The sequence below is a fragment of the Acanthisitta chloris genome, unplaced genomic scaffold (genome assembly GCF_000695815.1).
Source record: "Acanthisitta chloris isolate BGI_N310 unplaced genomic scaffold, ASM69581v1 scaffold28943, whole genome shotgun sequence".
NCBI lineage: Eukaryota > Metazoa > Chordata > Aves > Passeriformes > Acanthisittidae > Acanthisitta > Acanthisitta chloris.
This window is the reverse complement of record NW_008664729.1, coordinates 9,145-28,105: the sequence shown is the minus strand read 5'-3', so window position 1 is coordinate 28,105 and position 18,961 is coordinate 9,145. Positions and strand designations below refer to the sequence as shown.

Here is an 18,961-nt window from a genome sequence, read left to right as displayed (position 1 = left end):
TCACACAGCCAGGGTACTGCCAGACACCCAAAGTCTACTGTTCCACAAACTCCTTTAGGACAAGGAAGGCACCTCCCCCAGACATGGGCTGCAGAGCTGTTAGTGCTTCCACCACAGACTGAAGGGGATCCTCTCTCTGCTGCTCAAAGGGGATTAGTGTAGTTCACCATGTGCTCTGTACCTAATTTCCATAGCCAGATTCACCAGGAATCTAAGGAAGAAAATCCTAGCTGGAAGAGGTGTCAGCAAAATCCATAATGCTAACATAATTACATTCAGGAAGAAAAAATAATTAACTATTCCTTTGGCAATTTGGTTTTGTTTGGGGAACTGCTGGAAGCTTTACGCATAAAAATGCCCCAACCTCAGGGCACCATCAGCTGCAGCCACACTGGGAATTTTGCCAGTATAACCCACTCCCAAGTGTCCCTAGCCATTGTCAAAAGCAGCACACAACTTTGATATGGAATGAGAAGCTTCCTCCCTCTCAGTGAGTGCTTGTCTTGGGGGGTGGGGACAGGGGGAGGTTGTCCTTTAAGGGCTTTGATCCACACAAATTGTATACCACTGAAAACCGTGCTCAGCCCAGGCTGGTGCTGCAGCTTTTGCTGGGGGTGACACTAGGGCAAAGCTGGGCCTGGTACCCACATGGCATCAGCCAAAGGGCTAGAGCAGACAAAAGCAGGAAGGAGCAAGAATCTAACCCCTACACATCCCCTCTTAGGGTTTCTGCTGGTCAGAGCACAACACCTCTAACTGCTAGCAGAGACCTGTGCACAGATAGAGCCCAAAGGTAAAGGCTTTGCTTTGTTCTCAAACTCTTTGTAACTCCTGGATGGAACAGTAAAGCCTCTCTAAAAGTGTGGGAGGGAAATCAGGAAAAAAACCCAGCAAAACCTCCTGTAGTGCCACATGTTCTTAATCTAGATTTTTTTTTTTTCTGCGTCTGGGGAGCAAGGAGTGGAGCAGGGTGTCTCCAGGTGGCTGTCAGAGAAGGGGCTCCAGGGCCTTTCCCTGCTGCTGTCATGAGGCCCTATGTCTGCAGTGCAAACAGCACATTTCTGACACGGCAACAACATGAAGTAAATTCCAGGCAGGAACCAGACAAGTTGTAGTTTTAACACGCTAACATGCTCTACCAGGGGAAAAGCCAAAGTATTTTTAGCATGGTCTGAGTGTTTGTCTCTGCACTGCACTGGCCTTTTTTGGAAGCACGGGCTCTGGAGACAAATACAATAGCCTTTGCAACAGTGAAACATCACCTAGTTTCTTTTATTGTTTGCCACAGAGAAGACTATGAGTTGTACTTCCGAAGAGATTAAAGCAGAAACATACATCAGCTACTTCTGCCACAGCTCATGCCCTTCACACCACCCAGCTCACTTACCAGTTCCCTCATTTCGCCCATGCCCCACCAGCCTTTCCTCCTTACATGCTTAGCTCTGACAAAATCTCAGGGGGGAAAACATTTTTCCTCATGACGAAATTCCATCCTGAGTGGTTGCTTGATGGTGTTGCCTCTCCCTCTCCTGTCTGAACAGCAGGCAAGTGCTCCAAGAGGGTCAGTGAGATAATTTGCACACCACGTCCCACGTACTGCCCTCTGGTCCTGCCCCTCACACGCCACTCGGTCCCATTGCCACAACATGACAGGGAGCAGCATCAGCTGCCAGAATGTTTGGGTTTATCCCATCAGAGACCCTCTGCTCTGTGCTGGGGCAGAGCCCAGCATGGCAGAGTTAGGGATAAAGAAAGAGATGGAGTTTGAGCACAAACATAACCACAAGAACCAACACAAGTCTGAGGACTGAAAGAAGGATCACATGGCGTGGAGGAAGGACTCTCCCCTTCTCCTGCTTTCTTATCCCATTTCCAACAATCCCTTCCTCCTCCCCTCCACCTGGCACTAGCATAAGCATGCAATACAGCCCCAGGGGACACACACCTGACAGCCCACACTGCACACCAGCTGGGGCCAGCAAGGTCCAGCCACACGTGCAGGTCACCCAGGGAAACAGCTCTTGAAAAGATGAGTGGTGAGAGAGGCTCCTGAGGCTGAAAAAGGAGACTGTGGATGATCATCTGCTCCCAGACGAAGGGAGAGGAGAACAACTCTTTTGTTTGTCTTGATTCTTCTCTTCCTCCTCTTCAGAGGTTGCCATTGCCAATCTGGAGTTACTTCTCCAGTTATTTCTTGCTGCTTCTGGAGTGGGGCAGGTGATGGGGCAGGGGGCTGCGCCTGGCGACAAGGACTCATCTCTCAGGCAGCAGGACGAAGAAGATGGCCTTGAGGAAGTGACCAAAGCTGCAAACAGCAGCCACGAGCCAGTGGGAGCGAAGGCTGGGGTCAGTATTCACCACACACTTCGTGATGTCTGCCTAAAGAGGAGGGAAGAGAGATGGTCAGAGAGACACCCACAGCAACCACCACCGCAGGGTCTGCATAACCCACGGCTCTGCACCACCACTGCTGCAGCACCAGGTGTTTGCTCTGCACACAGAGTCAGTACATCAGGCCCTGCAAAATGCACCTTCCTCATTCCCCACCAAGCAAGGCAAAGTGTGCCCCTTCTCAGCCACCCCTGGGGAAAGAAATGCTGCAAGGAGATTGTACAGCATTTTGGATAGCTAAGTACAAGAAACTTCATTCCCCTGCTCAAAAGGGCTAGGAAGCCTTGGCAGTATCAGCATTCCTATCATTTTCTGTAAAGCCAGATGCTTTCCAGAGGTTGTCCTGCTTAGTATCAGCTCAAGTTGTTTGCACTTTTTCTCTTGCCTCAATGTTTGCTTTGGAAGACATTCAAGCAAGCCAATCTGCAGTCTAAACCTGGAGCAATGCAAGCTTTGTATGGGGAAATGTGTTCTGGCAGAGATGCCTTCCAGACGTGTGGGCCACACTGAAGATCACTTGGGCAGCTGGTTTCAGGCCTTAGCAAGAAGAAAAGCTGGTCTGCAATGAACACCAACAACCTAGAAAACTGATGAAGACAGGCTCTCAGCCAGCATGGGGAGGAGAAGGTGGGAAGTGTCTGGAGGGTAAAGTGAACAGGACAGACGTAGAAAGAAAACTGCATTTTCTGGTGGAGGACTCAAAATCAAAAGCTCTGCCTGCAGTACAACTGAGCTGCGGTTAAGCTCCAGCCAAGCACAGGGAGCTTGTGGCCTGTTGTTGTGTAACACAGAGTGCACTGTTAGCACATCAACCCCGTGTGATTTTCAGAAACAGCTTTGGGGTGGCAAATGAGAACAAGACTCAGGCCACAAGGAGAGCAAATGTTTACAGCTCCAAAAACCTCTTCTTTACGAGCTTAGCTCAGCAGTCTTCCAAGTTTGCTTTCTGACACAAGTCCCTTGTGGACCAAGCAGAGGGAAGTCAGACTCTCAGCCCAGGGGTGTTACTCCCCAAAACAGGACACAAGAGCTGATCACTACTCCAACAACCTCCCCCAGTCGTTATGCCTGTGCTTAAGACATGGGTGAGCCTCACCTGACCATCCTTGGCCATGAATAGAAGAAAGCTAAAAGGGGCTGAAGGGACAAATCCTTGTGTCTGGTTAGTGACCAACAGCCACACTAGCTGACACCGCCACCACCTATAGACCAAAGCTCTGCTGAGAGCGGCCTCCCACACATTTCTCCCTCGCAGGGAAGTCTGGAAGGCTGGCACACTGCAGCTCCCTGCACTGCTGATCTCCAGGGAGCATCAGGAGACACTGAGCTCATGAATAACTGACAAGCAGAGACTGCAGAGGGAATGAATACAGGCATAAAAGGATGGGAAGAAACAGGATCACAGGAGGAAGCTGAGTCAGCACCAAGGTGTGGAAATGCTGCTGCCTATAGCCAGAAAAACACAAGCAAACGTAGCAGGCAGCTAAGATAGCTAACAGAAGATGCTGCAATGTGGTAGTTTATGGTCACTGTACCAGTGCTGTGGAGGAAAGTAATGTGGGTCTCCCTGAGTGCTTCCAGCAATGGCTTAGCACACTCACCCTGTCTGCATTTGACAGAAGTCTGCACTGAATCAGCCTGTTCAACCCTCTTGCCCTGCACAGTGTCATGTTTGAAACACTGCCAGTCAAGCTGTGCCTGAAGTCGAGAGGAGCCATGGCATGCAGGTCCCTGTCTGAACACCTCTGCTAGGTGCCTGACACAGGAGAAACACGAGCTCTGAAGGCCTCAGTGCCTCTCATGAGCCAGTACAAGGCCCAAACAGGCACAGGGGGTTGATCACAGCTGCAGAGGGTTAACTGCCAGCTAAGAGAATGTGAACCCCTTACAGCCATGCTATGCCATCCCAAGGGCGACCCACAGTCAGAAGCACTTACAAGTTTGTATGGAGCTTGCTCAGACAAGCAAAAGGGCTCAGCAGTTTAACAGTTGCCTTAGCTGTTGTTCTGCAAATAAAGCACACCTGATAAGGCACTGGAAATGAATGCTTCAAAGCTACTCAATACAGCAGGTCTTTGGGCCTTGTCAGGCACTGATAAACTGCTGCAATGGCAGTTTGATCTTTGATGTTAATTATTCAAACAAGTTCAGCCACAGGTACTGCTCTGTAGCAATTGCTGCTAAAAACCCTTTCTATTCCACTGTAAAGCCACTACTGAGGCTGCAAACTCTGCCCAGGGAGATGCCCCAAAGGGTCAAACATTTCCTGTTCCTCCTAAGAGGTTTGGCTTGGGTTTTGAGGGGTTAGGTCACCTCCACTCTACAGAGCAGTATGGGAACCTGCTGCTGTGTGGAGAATTTCAAATGCCTTTCCAAGGTCTCTGTGGTGGTTTCTGTGGACCAGCTCAGGGCACAGTGGTTCCCCTTGGCAGCCTCAACTTGAGCCGTGGCACGAGAGGCAGCAGCCATGAGCACAGGGGAAACAAGGCAACTCAAAGAAAGCCTCAAATGACACTGAGCAGGGATTTCCCAGGCAGGAATGGTGCTACTTAATCCCAGGATATCCTCTTCAGCCACCTCAGCACGGTTAGTTGTGCGGATGCAAAACGAAACATCAGGACATTCAAATCAAAGGTTACTTTTAGCCCAACCAAACAGTTCCCTGAGCCAGCTGGCATCAAGATGACACAGTTTTAGAGAGGGCAGGGATGACTTAAGGTAGGATTGGCACTTAGTAAGTGCAAGGGATCCAAAATCAGAACAATGCTACTTTCCCAGTTGCTCTGCTTCAAAAAGGTGCCTTCACTCCTGGAGAAACCAGGTATCTGGACCTGCCAGAGGCACACTTGGGACATCTCAGCACAGAGAAGCAATGTCAGTTTGGAGAAATTCATCCCCCTCTCTGGCTCTGTGTGGGATGAGGAGCCTGACCCTTTTCTGACAGCTCACCAATAAAGTTCACTTCTTGGAAAAGAGGGGAATTTGCTGCTGTGGCTCAGTTTGGAAAGAGTCCATGCCTTGGGAACAAGATGTCCCATGAGCACAATGGTGTCACAGGGCAATATTTAGCTCCAGGCAGCATCTGCCTGGCAGCACACCAAAGTGCTTTGGGTTCCATCACTCCAAGGGGTGTCTGCCCCTGTCAGACACATGGACCTTGGGGCATATGTACCTCTCCCCCAGCTGCCAGCCACTAACAGCCAGGAGGGCACTGGAGAGTCATCTGGCTATTCAACTGCAGAGAAGTAAAGCTCTTACTCTGAACCACCCTTCACAGAAGCACTGTATTTCCCACTGGGTACAGAGGAAATGGACGAAAGCAGATGCTTAGAGGTGAAAAGCAAATCAAGTTGGTAGGCCTCATATTTTTCAGTTTCTAGAAGACAGCTGCCCAAGAGAACCACAGAGTCAGAGACGGTTTGGGCTGGAAAAGACCTTAAAGATGATCTAGTCCAACCTCTCTGCCATAGGCAGGGACACTTTCCACTAGCCCAGGTTGTTCCAAGCCCTGTCCAACCTGGCCTTGAACACTTTCAGGGATGGGGCAGTCACAGCTTCACTGGGCATCCCGTGCCTGTGTCTCACTGGGATAACCCCTGGTTACAACCTCTCACTATGACTGGCTGCTAGTTGCAAGGAAGATCAGGAACAGAACAGGTGCTGGTGAGTCAGGATTGAGTCAGTCTGGCACAGCTATGCAGGAAGCTGAGGACCAGAAGAGCTGATGCTGTCGAGGAGAGGACAAGGAGGCAGTAACAGCTATATAAGTCAAGCAAAGGTTCAGGTAGGACAGAGGTGGCCACAGGGCTGTGGAAGAGAACCTCACACAGCCTTTTCCTGCATAAAGCTGCAGTGGGGGCACTTTCATTAACCAAGATATTTTCTGGTCTGCATGTGCAGGAGCAAGTTCCATCAGACAGTGTTTCTTACCCAGCCTCCTCTCCTCTTCAGCCACGTCACCAAGGTCTTGCGGACGAACTCCCCGAGGCAGTCGACGATGGTATGCACCATGGCTGGCTGCGCGTGGCGCACGCAGTCCACGGCCAGCCCTGCGGCCACGGCGTACAGGGACACCACCTTGCCCCACGTTATGCCTGTGAGCACAAGAGAGGACACTCAGATTCACACACACACACACACAGCTCAGTCTTGAGCAGCCAAAGGCAACGGCTCTCCCTCAGCACGTGTGACCGCGGTGCCTGCACAGCTCTGCCCGGGGCAGACACAGCTCTGCTTGCTCTGCACTGCAGAGAAACGAAACACCGGGGCACTGGGGAAAACTCTGCACCTAGGGAAGCAGGAAAAAATGATCTGATCTTGGGATGGTTTGAGCCCTCTCAGCACTGGGTGCACAGCTTTGGAGAAAGAAGCCCAAAGGCACCAACAGGATAGGGAAGATGTGCATGACCATGGTCTGTATTGCCATTGCTGTGCAGGAGGTGATGGAAACCAAATAGCTAGAACAACCCGAGGTATTTGTCATCAGCACAACTCTTAAACACCCTTTAGACAAAGCATTCCTGGCTTTTTTCCCTGGGTCAGAGAAAACCATTCCAACATGACACGCAAAGCACATGAGATGAGCATCTTCAGTCAGTTCTGTCATGACATGAGAGAAAAGGGAGGCAAAGCTATAGGGCCAAGAAGGTTCATAGAATACCCTGAGTTGGAAGGGACACACAAGGATTATCAAGTCCAACTCCTGCCCTGCACAGGACAACCCCAGCAATCCCACCCTGTGCCTGAGAGCATTGTCCAAATGCTCCTTGAGCTCTGTCAGACTTGGGGTCATGACCACTGCCCTGGGGAGCTGTTCAGTGTCCAAACACCTCTGGAGGAAGAGCTTTGTCCAGATATGCAATCTAACCCCCCAGCACAGCTTCATGCTATTCCTTTGGGTCCTATCACAGGTCACCACAGAGCAGAGTGCCTGACCCTCTACTTCCCCTCATAAGGAAGCTGTTGACCAGGGTTGGTGTCCTCCTCAATGTGAGGAGCATGTCTCATTCTTCACCTAAAAAGCGAAAGTACAAGCTCAGTGGGGTGAAGAGTATCCCTCTTTCCTTCACTGCATTCCCAGCTCCCTAGGCACCCTGACCCATCCCTGAGGTGGAACTCCAGCCTCCTCACACTGTTCTCTCCACAGCAGAGACCCCATCTCTACAAAACATGCAGATTCCAGAACATTTCCACAATTCTTCCTCTTAGTACCTCCAAAGGGACACTCACACTAACACTTTTAGGAATGGCTTTTTTGCTTTTTTCTTCAATAAAAAAAGTACTAAACTTTAGAGGAACCCTTCAAATGTCAACCACAGGAATAGCTTGTTAGCCTGAATAAAATCCATTCAGTGTTCCAAAAAAAGCCATTTTTCACTCATGACTAATGTGAGATCAAAATCTGCAGATGATCCTTTTGTGAGACTCTGCAGCAACAGTAACAGCAGTAACTCAGAGACCTCTGTGCTACTCTGTCCTTCCCCATGACGAGAGGAAGTGATTAATATAGCTAAAGCAACTGTTGTTATTCTTCTGGTTTTATTTTCTGAGCAGTGTCCCTTCCCTGGAGCTGTCATTGAGGAAGTTCACTGCCTGTGTGGTGTTCACACTGTTCATCTGCCTTTCTCACACTGTGTCACCATGACAGCCAGAGAACTGCCAGGAAGAGGCTACAAAACCACACCAGACAGGGGTTCTCCCACAAGAGAGGCTGTCCCAGTGCAGACCAGCACCTCCACTGAGTGAAAGAGGCTGTGAGGGGTCACACTCCTTGCTGGTGATGTCTCCTGGGCTAGAGCCTCAGCTGGCTTAGACTCAGCCTTAGTGTAAGTCAGCTTTGCAGTTCTCCATCCCTGCAGAAATGTGGTTCCTTGCACAAAAGTTACCCAGAATTCCAGGAAAGAGTTCACTGGCTTACTCCCAAGATTTAACTGACAGCATTCTTTAAGTTTCTGAAGCAAATCCATGAGCTCTGAGATATTCACACGGTGGTAACTAAGACTGACAGGACTGAGGTCACCCTGGTACAGAAAGACAGCTGCAGTCTTGATTGACTTCATTTGAAGCCCAAGTTTCTGTTCCCAACACAAGAAAAGTGTATCCACAACATGTGAGAGATAGAGGCTCAAGCCTCCCCAGCACATGGGAAAGCAGTTTGCTCCAAGACACGTCAGACCAGGGAGGAGAGAGAAGAAACCTTTCAGCACCAGTTCCCCTGCCAAGTGGTACCTGCTGCAGGACCTGCAAGAGATGCACACAGAGAACCTCTTTCCTCTCAGCAGACAGCACAAAGAGGATGTGCTGAGGCCAATGCTTATGGTGGTGACGGATGTGGAGGACTCGGCAGCCACATCCTCCCTCCAGAGTGTGCATATAAGGGTCAAACCAATCTTTCAGTCTGCTTTTCCTGTTACCAACAGAGCTGGGCCATGGGGGTGGGAGAGGAGGAAATCCCCACCTGATTTCTGTGTGGGGCAAGTCCTGTTGCCACTCCTGGAGGCAGGAGATGGGGACAGCTGGCTGGGCTCCTCACCCACAACAGCAGGGCACAGCTCATGCTCTTCTGCTCACCAGATGTGGTAGGGCAGCCCTGCAGCAAGGGAAGAGCAAACACCTGCAATGCCTGGGCCATGCCTGTGGCTAGTCCCTCTGCCCAGGAGGGCTCCAGCAGCCATCGAGCCCCAGGTAGGACAGGAACGAGAACATGCCCCAGCAGTTCTCCTCGACACTTCCCAGGACACCAACTCCATGACACATTCTCTCTCAAGGACTCCCTTGGCAGGGGCAGAGGAACATAGACTGCTGAGAGGGCAGTACCTGTGTCCCTAGGGACATCCAGGCTGAAGGCAGGGTGGCACCAGCATGATGCATCCCTCGGCATAAACTGGAACTGCATCAGGCCAGGACACACGAGCAGCAGCATTGTCTGGCTCCAAATTCCTGAAAGGGCCTGGCTGCCATCCACACTGGGCAAAATGGGCACTCATCACCCAGTGAGACAACTCCTTCACAGCTTCCCACTGTGTGAGCTAGCAGGCACAGGAGCTAACAACAACAGGGAATGGAAAACAGGTCCAGAACAGAGCGATCAAAACAGAGAAAGTGACAAAACGTCTGTTCACAGAGATGGAACAAAAGGATACGGAAAAAGTGAAGAGTTGCTTAAAAGGCACTATGAAAAAGAAGCAATACGAGTTGCAGACTCAAGGCCAGCCACGGAGCTGAAGGTATGTAAACACTGGCGAGCCCAGGGGAAAATGAATTAGCAGGAGAGGACTGCTCTTGACAGGGCTCCTGCTCATACGAGTTCGTCCGCCCCAGGGGAGAGCTCAAGAAGCCTTGAGACACGGCTGTGCGGTCTGAGAGCACCACGCTCCCCGAGGTTACTCAAACAAACTTCCCTCTGCCTCACTCGCAGATCAGACCAAGGGAAACTCAATCCAGGGCTACATTTCAACAGCTGGGAGAGCACAGCCAGGCACAGCATGCTCTGCTGGAGAGAGAGAAGCCAGGAGGGATTTACACAAGGCAGGAGCTCAACTCCTAAGGCCTAAGAGATGAGAGAACAGCAGGCTGCACGTCTCACAGCATTTCACAGAGTCCCAGCATGTTTTGTGTTGGAAGGGACCTGAAAGCTCATCTTGTTCCAACCCCCTGCCATGGGCAGGGACACCTCCCATTATCCTAGGGTGCTCCAAGCCCCATCCAACCCAGGGATGGAGCAGCCACAGCACCTCTGGGCAACCTGTGCCAGTGCCTCAACATCCTCACAGGGAGAATCTCTCCTAGTATCTAATCTAAACCTACTTTGTGTCAGTTTGAAGCCATTTCCCCTTGTCCTGTCACTCCAGGCCCTTGTACAAAGTCTCTCTCCACCTTTCTTGTAGGCTCCTTCAGGTAGTCCCTCTTCCCAGGACTGCTCTCCATCTGCCCATCCCCAGCCTGGACTGATACCAGGGTTTGTCCCAGTCTAGGTGCAGCACCAGCACTTGGCCTTGTTAAACTGCAGAGATTCCCATGGGCCACAGATGGGCTTTCCTTGCCCTGAATAATTAATGGGTTTTGTGGAAACAAGAGCAAAATACAACTCAAGCCTTACCATAGTCTCTTCTCCCAGGTGGCAAAGCAATGGGATAAGAGGAAACAGACTCAGCCTGCACTAGGGGAAGTTTAGGTCGGATATTAGGAAAAATCTCTTCACTGCAAGGGTGGTCAGGCATTGAAACAGGCTGGCCAGGGCAGTGGATTTGGACTGAGTCAAGACCTGTAGACAGTGTGGACAGGAAGTGAGCACAGCCAGAACTACAGTGTAAAGACTCAAACCCAGAGCAGACTATGGAAGACAGACATCTAAAAGATTAAAGAGAAAACGTCTCCAGCAGGAAGGATCAAAATCCTCCACTCCAGTCCCTTATGAGTGCCTAGTGGTGCTCCCCAGGCTGTCTAGGCACTGCAGTGTAAGACTGTAGCTGTTTTCTTAATAAACTGCACAGTGACAAACACCCTGAGATGCTTCATCCCTTGCTAATTGGCATGAGAAGTCAGGCTGCACTTCAGTGTCTGGTTTCCTCTGCTCAGTAAGAGCCTCTTTCCTCTGAACTCTGAAAAAAAAAATTAGGAATGAATGCTTGGCTGCCACAGCCAACTCTGATTTGCTGGATTTAGCATTAAATGCTGAGCCTTGAGGCTGCAGTGGATCCAGGAATGTTAGAAATCAGCAAACTCCTACCCTTCTGACACTCAGCAGTCTTCTGCTGCTGCTGCAGCTCTGGAGCTGGGCCAGCTCCCATGCAGTCAGCTCTGCCTACCTGAGGAGATCACCTACTCACCTGCAACACAAACACCTGAGCCTGCCAACTGGACTGTTGTTTTCCTCTAAGCCCTGACGCTAGTGAAGCTCAGCACTCAGTGAGGAGACAGGGCACCTGCCCTTTGAACACAGCCACACAGACATTCCTGTCATACTTGCCCAGCTCCTGCTTTCCAAGCTCCCAGGCCTCCCAATCCAGCCCAGTGCAAAGGCAATCTGCACCCCAGGCATGCTCTGGAAGGATGGTGAGGACTGAGTACTAGCCACACAGTCCCACTCCATCCACTTCCTATGACACAGCATCAATTTCCCTAATCCAGGGAGAAAATCTGGTCTGCTCCATCTGCCAAGAGCCCCACATGAGCAGTCCTTCTCAGAGATCTACTTTGCCATCTGTTGCAGTTATAGGCAGGATCTGTGCTCTCAGCCACAACACTCTTCAGACCCTCCAGGGTGTCAGTGGTTCCACATAAAGAAGCACAGCTGATTAGGAAGATAAAGAGGGTGTGAGTGAGGAAGCCTGTTTGAAAGTACAACAGAAACCTGGACTTCTATCCTGTAGCAACTACCCCCGAAGTGACAAAGAGTCACTGCATCCTGTGACATTCCTCATGCCACTGTCACTGGTTCCAATGTTTTCACAAGGCTGTGCTGCTAGCAAGTTGCTGCCTTTGGGTTCTCCCTTTTTTTGGGTTTTGTTTCCAGTCTCTGAAATCTACTGTCCCTTCCACAGACAGCACAAGACATTGCAGAAAACCTGTGTTAGGACCTGCCTGACATAATTCTCAGTGTTAAAGGTTCCTTCTCATGTGATTCCCACAGGCTGGACTCCCACTCGCAGGCAGGGACTGTTTCCAGGGGAGGCTGAGGTTCCCTTGCAGGAACACAGCTTTTGACCATCATCCCTAGAACCAGTCTAACAGCAGCAACAGAACACTCATATCTAAGCACGGAGAAAGCTCAAAGCACCTGCTTGTCTGGAATAGCCTTGAGGACCGAGACTGTCCCCATGTGAGAAAGGAAAAGCAACAGGCTCCATTGCAGTTCTGGCTATTGCTGTGGGAAAGAAAGTCAGGAGGAGAGGAACTCCCTTGTGATGAGTTGGTTCTGGCTCCCAGAATCAGCAGGATGAGCTGGAACAAGGGAGACTCCCATGCAGTGAATCTTCTGCAGCTGCCAGTGGTGAGCAAAGGAGCTTGGAATGAGTGACCTCCCTGTGCAATGAGGTAACACCACCTGCCTAATGAGAAAGGGCAAGAGGTGCCTTCTGGAACGAGCCAGAACCTGCTGGGAGGATATAACAACACAGGGCACTTCCCTGGCAGAGCAGAGGAGCTCCCATTAAACCATTAAGGCAGGGCACAGTGCCAGACTGCCCACAGCCCTTGCAGAAATCAGGCCCCACCTTGCAGGCCACCCCAGAAACACATCTCTCCGAGACAGGTGGCTCCATCCTGTTCCTGCCCGTGTGTCTGCCAGGCACAGTACCTGCCGTGAAGATCTGGGCAGCCACAGCCAGGAAGGCGTCAGTCACCACCGACTCCGAGTGCAGAGAGATGTTCAGCTGGCGCGCGATGTTCCGGTAGACGTTGGGGCGAATGTATTCCAGCTCGTCCCCTGCAAACAAACAGCCAGGACTCAGCCTGCAAACACCAAGCCCTGCTCTCACCGGGCAGGAATTGTGGCTGGGGCCACCCCACAACCTCTTCGGCCAAAGAGGCTCCAGCTCAGCTCCAGCTGAGCTCAGGCAGGCGGCAGAGAGCGTAGGGTGGCTCACACGCAGCCCCTGCAGTCCCACTGTCCCCAGTGCCTTTCAGGGAGTGGGACAGGCACTGGCCCTGCACCAGTGGTGTGGCTGCAGCAGCCCCTGGCACAAACACTGCTCCCAGTCTGGCTGTCTCTCCTCCAGCACGGGAGACAGGCCCCAGGTGAGCCAAGGCATCTCGCCTCTCTGCAGGAGCGAGGAGGAGGCACACACATCCAGGGCAGCTTTTGGGAGATACATCCTTCTCAGCACCCCATCAGGCTTGTGAAAAACGCCTGCAGCGCACGAGAGCAGCCCAGGAATGATGGAGGCTGATGAAAGCCAAGGATCCACCCAGAGCTGCACAACATTAGCTGAGCAGAGACTCTCAGCTCAGCTGTTTCACTCACACAGGCACCGAGTGTCTATCTAGGGTTCTTTCTCTCCACCAAACAGTTAAAAAGAGCTGTTCCTCTGAGTGACTGACTCCTCAGCAGCAAGGTTCCTGACACACAGACATGTGCTTTCACCTCCAGAGTGCTTTCTCCCCAGCTGGGACACGGCTGGAGGTGTCAGGACAGCTTGAAGACCAAGACGGACATACCAAGGACAAGCAGAGAACCTCCTCCCACAGGACTGAACTATGGAGCTTGGGCAACAGCAGTAAAGCTTTTCCTTTGTAGTGAAACAAACAATTTTTGAGCAGCAGAATTAACAGAGCCCAATTTCCAATGGATTTCTCTCTATATAGGGCTCCCAGGTATTTAATGAAGGTTACCCAGCTGCAGTGGGAGTGTGACACAACGTAAACATCACATGGGACCAAAGCCTTTGTGCACAGAGAGTCCTGTTTGGCTTAGGTTTGGGACACTGTTCCTTTCTCCTGCACAAAGGTGCTCTGGGAAGAGGAGGAGCTATCTCAAGAACTTTACATCCCACTGGGAGACCCAGGTGACTTGTGCCAGCCAGAGGGCAACTGCTCCTGGAAATTTCATATGGGAGTTAAAACGGAAGATGCCACCACAATCAGGAGCTTGTTACAGAGTAATTAGCTACTGACCCTTCATTCATTGAATTGGCATTCAGCACAGGCAAAACCTAGCCCTACAGAATTCCACAGCTGAACTCCTTGGGCCCTTTCTGAGTGTGGGATTGTCCCAGCCTGATGGAGAGAGGAAACCCTGCCAACACATGGTCAGCCCTGATAAGGGGAAATATTACTTGTGCTGCTCAACAGCTGTTTTCTCCTCGAGGGGAGCACACAGGCTCCCCGTGAATGTAAGGAAACAGGGATAGCCCTGCCTGGGGCTGGAGAGGGCGGCACGGCAGGTTGGGATCGGCACTTGGTACCCTGCCACTGTTTCAGCTTCTAACAAGTAGTGCCTGGAGGCCCCAGATGAGATCAGGGTGTGATTGAGGCACACAGGCCCTGCCCTGAAGCAGACAGGAGCATCCGGGGAAGGAAAGCACAGGAAAGTATTCCCAGGCTGAGACACCCTGCCCCAGCAGCCCCAGGACCTCTCCCACAGCATGCTACACCGATGCTGGTCTTCAGAGTCCTTGCTCAGATGCCCAGCTTTGCAACTTTTAGAGTAGTTTCTGTGCTTCTCCCCTTTCCCCCAGTGATCGTGGAGGGATGGGAAGGCAGCAGTGGCAGTTCTCACAAGCAGAAGCTCAGTGCAGTGGTGAAAAGGCACTTCCCTGGGCCTTGGCCAGAGGAAATCCACGTTCAGATAAACCTGACACACACTGCATGTTGGTCTGGGGCATCTCACCACTAGGTTTTACCACCTCTGACTCATTAACTGCACCAATCAGCTGTCACACCTCACTGAAGTGATAGGCTCTCACTCCCCAAGACTGCAACTGCATCATCTGTACCTTGGCTGGTCCACCAGCCAGTGAACTGGGCTAGGAAATACTTCAACTTCCCATCTCCACAGCTTCTCAGCACAGAGAAGAAAACTGGTCTGGCTTGTTGCACTGCTTAGCCACTTGGCTATGGACTACCACTCCTGGCAGACAGCTGGATACCACTTGGCTAGAGCAGCAAAGGGGAAAAGAAGGAGGTGGGCCACGTGGCAAGTGGAGTGTCTGAACAAACAGGACAGAAACAACTCCTCATCCTAATGAGGAGGACTGCTCATCCTCCCTGTTGCATGAGTACCACATGGCACTCTCCAAACGGATTTGCTCAGAGAAGGTGCCAAGTTCCTGGGACTATCAGCCAAATCTTTCCATCTGGACATGGATAAGTAACAGGATTGTCATCCAGGAGACGCCTTCAGATCCAGCGTGCCACCTGCTTGCCCTTTAACATGGTCCTGGCCACCCACAGAAGATCTGGTTGAAAGCAAATAAATCTCAACCCCCAACCTAGGTAGAGAAGAAAGGGAAGAGAAAGAGGAAGAAAGACAGACAGAAGAACAAAAAAATTACCCTTAAGACCAAACAATCACCTGGACACAAACCTAGAAGTAAAGTCAGAATAGGAGAGAAAAGGTGAAAAAGAATTGATGTAAAAAAATCAGTTAAAAGAAACACAGCTATGCCTTAAAAAGAAACTTGGGATAAGATCAAACAGAGGTGCCTGGTCCTGAGTTTGTTAGGCCCAGCTAAAGGTTACTGCAGACTTGTTTGAACTCCGGTGTGATTAAATCAAATGCAAATGCTGGTGGTAGTTTCCAAGGCAGATGTGAACTAATACACCACCCTGCAGGCAAAGAAGGATGTGGGAAGCAACTTCCAAGAATGAGGGTGTCAGGATCCCAGAAGAGAATTGGCTATGCTTGAGCACACAGGATGCTCCAACCCAAAACAAAAGTCCAGGTGACCCCCAGCTGGAAAAAAACTGCAAGGCCCATTGAAATGCCCAGCTGAGAAGGACTGCTGAAAGCACTGTGAGAACTGTCATACAGCTGGAGTCCTGGGCAGAGAGAATTAGGTTGCTCTTGGGCTCTCTGGGGCTGTATCATGCTTTTGAGTTGCTGCAAGTCCTTGGAAGAAGGCAGCTCTGCAGAAACCCTGTGCTGAGCAATGCTCCAGGGGGCTGAGAAAAGCCAAGCAAAGGAGTTGCTTAGGGAGGATCACCGAAACCAAAACTAAACACTCAAAGCAGAGAAGAAAAACCTCTGTATCATCACATAAGAAGCCTCTTGGCACTCAGCAGTTCCAGAAACCTTAGTCAAGGCCAAATTGCTGCACAGTGGCTCCCACCCACGCCCGCAGGACTCACCCAGCCGTAGCAGGATGGTGGACACCTCTGCCAGCTTCCCCCCGGGCACCGGCACGTTGTGCTCGGGTTTGCTCCAGCTGACACCTGCGCGAACCAGCCTAGAGTTGATGTAGTCTCTGCAGAGAGCCTTGGCTTGGGATACCAGCTCCTTGTCAGTGGGAGACCTGTCAAAAACCTCCATCACCTCTGCAGCAAAGACGGAGGAGCGGCGCAGCACCTCCATCCTCGGCTGCTGACCCACACCGCAGCGCACACCACGAGGCTGAGCTGGCGCCTTGACGCAGCTGTGCAGTGATCCTCTGCCCTCCTTTGTCACAGCTCCCAGCAGCTCCTCTCCACAGGCCAGCTTTTCATTTCACCTGGGGAAAAAAGCATCTGTAAGTCCTCGAGCATCACAAATCAGGATACAGTTACACTAAGGGCAGTAGAATCACATTTGCAAACATGTCTTGATGCATCTTACAGCCAAGGGGCAAAGTGTTCCTTCTGCCTTTCAGCCACTCCAGCTGTCCCTGGCAGCATAGCCCCTTGGAAGGGCTGCACTTTTGAATTCTTGATGTGTTTCCTCTTTTCCAGGTCAGACTGGGCAGTCCTAGAATTACCCGTCAGAGAGACTAGACAGTCAGAGCACGGAAACAATTCACAGAATGTGTAGACAATCTCAGCTTGTTTCAATTATACTGGGGAAAAATATCCCAAATACCAGCTACAGTAACCTCAACCAGATGTCAACAGACACTCCAGCTCAGTAGGTCACGGATCTTTTGGAAGGAATGGCACTACTGCAGGAACAGGGGGTTGGGAGCATCCAAAATGCCTCAATGGAGACAATTCACCACATTCCCAGCTTAGGTTTTGGTTCTGCCACTCTTTTTCCCCAAAGCAAAAGAAGCAACACTACTTCTTGAAAACCTTCAGCACTAGCAGAGAGAGCAAAACCGAAAAGCAGATTTTTGAAAAGCTTTCTGGAGTGAATGCCTGAAGAGACACTTAAAAATTTCTCCAGAGGCACCTGGATTAATCTGCTGACCTGAGTATTAAACCCAGCGCTGCTTTGGAAGTCAGAGTCAGATCAGTCTTTATCCAGATGTTAGTAAATGCATTTTACAGTCCACATTTTCAGACATCTACTTACAAGGATGATTTCTCAAATGAAATAAAACCAGTTATCGCTGTTTGCCCCAAGCAAAAAGGTATTTACCTCTCGTGTTGCACTTTTTCCCTCTCAGTGATTTCTGTTTGGGTTTGGTTTCACGTTTCTTTGGAAGATCTGCATCACTGCACACCTGGTTTGGGATTCACAGAGCACTGTCACACTCCTCCTGTGCCGTGCTCACACTTGCCCATCTCCAGCGCTGCATCCCGGCTGCACTCCAGGATCCTTGGGCTTCCTCCTGCTTTTAAGGCACCCAGGCGCAGGGAAAGCTTTGGCTTTAGCCTTGTAAGGAAGATGAAATAACCAGGAGGTGGGGTTGCTATAGCCTGGGAGAGAAGCTTTCTCCTCCCCTTTCTTCTCTCTTAAGGAGGTTCTTTGTTGTTCTTCCTTGAGCTCCATTCAAGGACTCCTCCTCAGGGCGAGGGTGGGAGCATAATTTCTGGACCAAGCTGCCCAAGTACCAGAGAGCAATGAAAGTTAGCCTTGTAAGGAAGATGAAATAACCAGGAGGTGGGGTTGCTATAGCCTGGGAGAGAAGCTTTCTCCTCCCCTTTCTTCTCTCTTAAGGAGGTTCTTTGTTGTTCTTCCTTGAGCTCCATTCAAGGACTCCTCCTCAGGGCGAGGGTGGGAGCATAATTTCTGGACCAAGCTGCCCAAGTACCAGAGAGCAATGAAAGCACTGCTGAAACAGGCTCCTGCTGATCCTGCGGAACTCCCACAGCAGCTCTAGCAGAGTCAATGTTGGTCATTTTCACATGGTAGCCAAGTGGGATAACTGCACATTGTCATACCTCAGTGGGGGTTAACCCTACCACTTCAGCCACCTCCATCACTTCGGACTGTGTCCCTGCCCGTGGCAGGGGTTGGAACTAGGTGATCTGTAAGGTCTCTTCCACCTGGAACCACTCTGGGATTCTGTGAGGGCTCTGTGACTAACAGAGAGAGCCACAGCTTGGGGCTGAGGCAAGTGGCACCTGCACCCCCTGAACTATGAGCACTCTGGTTGAAAAGAAGTGACATGGCTTTGCTGAGAGGAAATAATTTGTCCAGAATTAAGTGTTTTGCAGGAACTTGTCCAATTTATGTCAGTGCGTTAACAAAACAAATATAAAGTTACAGGAAAACATTTTGATTAGTTCCAACATACTTATAAATTAATTTCCACATTGACTTCTTGTTGCAACATTATTGTATTGATGCTGCAGTGCTCAACTTTCTCCCGTGTGTGGCTGACACTGTTTCACCTCAACACACCACACACAAGTGTTGGCCTGTTGCGTCGTGATTTGAAACAAAAGAAGTTTCAGAAACAGAAGTTTCCTGCAGCCAAGAATTTCTCCCAGCCCAAACTCTCCCCACCAAATAACAATGTGTAGACTAACAACTGGGTCATGGCATGTCCCAAACAAAGCCTTTCTGAAAGGAGGTCAGGACAGAGCAATGACCATTGTCGGCACCCGTCAAGAAAAGACAGAGCCAAGTACACCTCTCCAAGGTGTCGATGACCAAAATCCCTCAAATACAACCTTTGCAACCTTGATGGCTGAAAAATCTGTAAAACTTGTGCCTTAGCTTCCTGCAGCAGCTGACAGCTTGAAACAGGGACCCTGTTTAACCTGTGCCCAT

General features: G+C 50.7%; 1 protein-coding gene across 1 annotated transcript; it reads right to left on the bottom strand.

Annotated features, from left to right (window-relative positions):
• Positions 1–2,249: 2,249 nt before the first annotated feature.
• Positions 2,250–17,502, bottom strand: BOK (BCL2-related ovarian killer). The gene is made up of 5 exons (XM_009071485.1): positions 17,381–17,502; positions 16,180–16,538; positions 12,689–12,817; positions 6,322–6,485; positions 2,250–2,379 (listed from the first exon to the last, which is right to left on the bottom strand). Exons 2-5 carry the CDS (start codon positions 16,400–16,402, stop codon positions 2,254–2,256), a joined length of 642 nt encoding a protein of 213 aa, XP_009069733.1. The 5' UTR covers positions 16,403–16,538; positions 17,381–17,502; the 3' UTR covers positions 2,250–2,253.
• Positions 17,503–18,961: the final 1,459 nt, after the last annotated feature.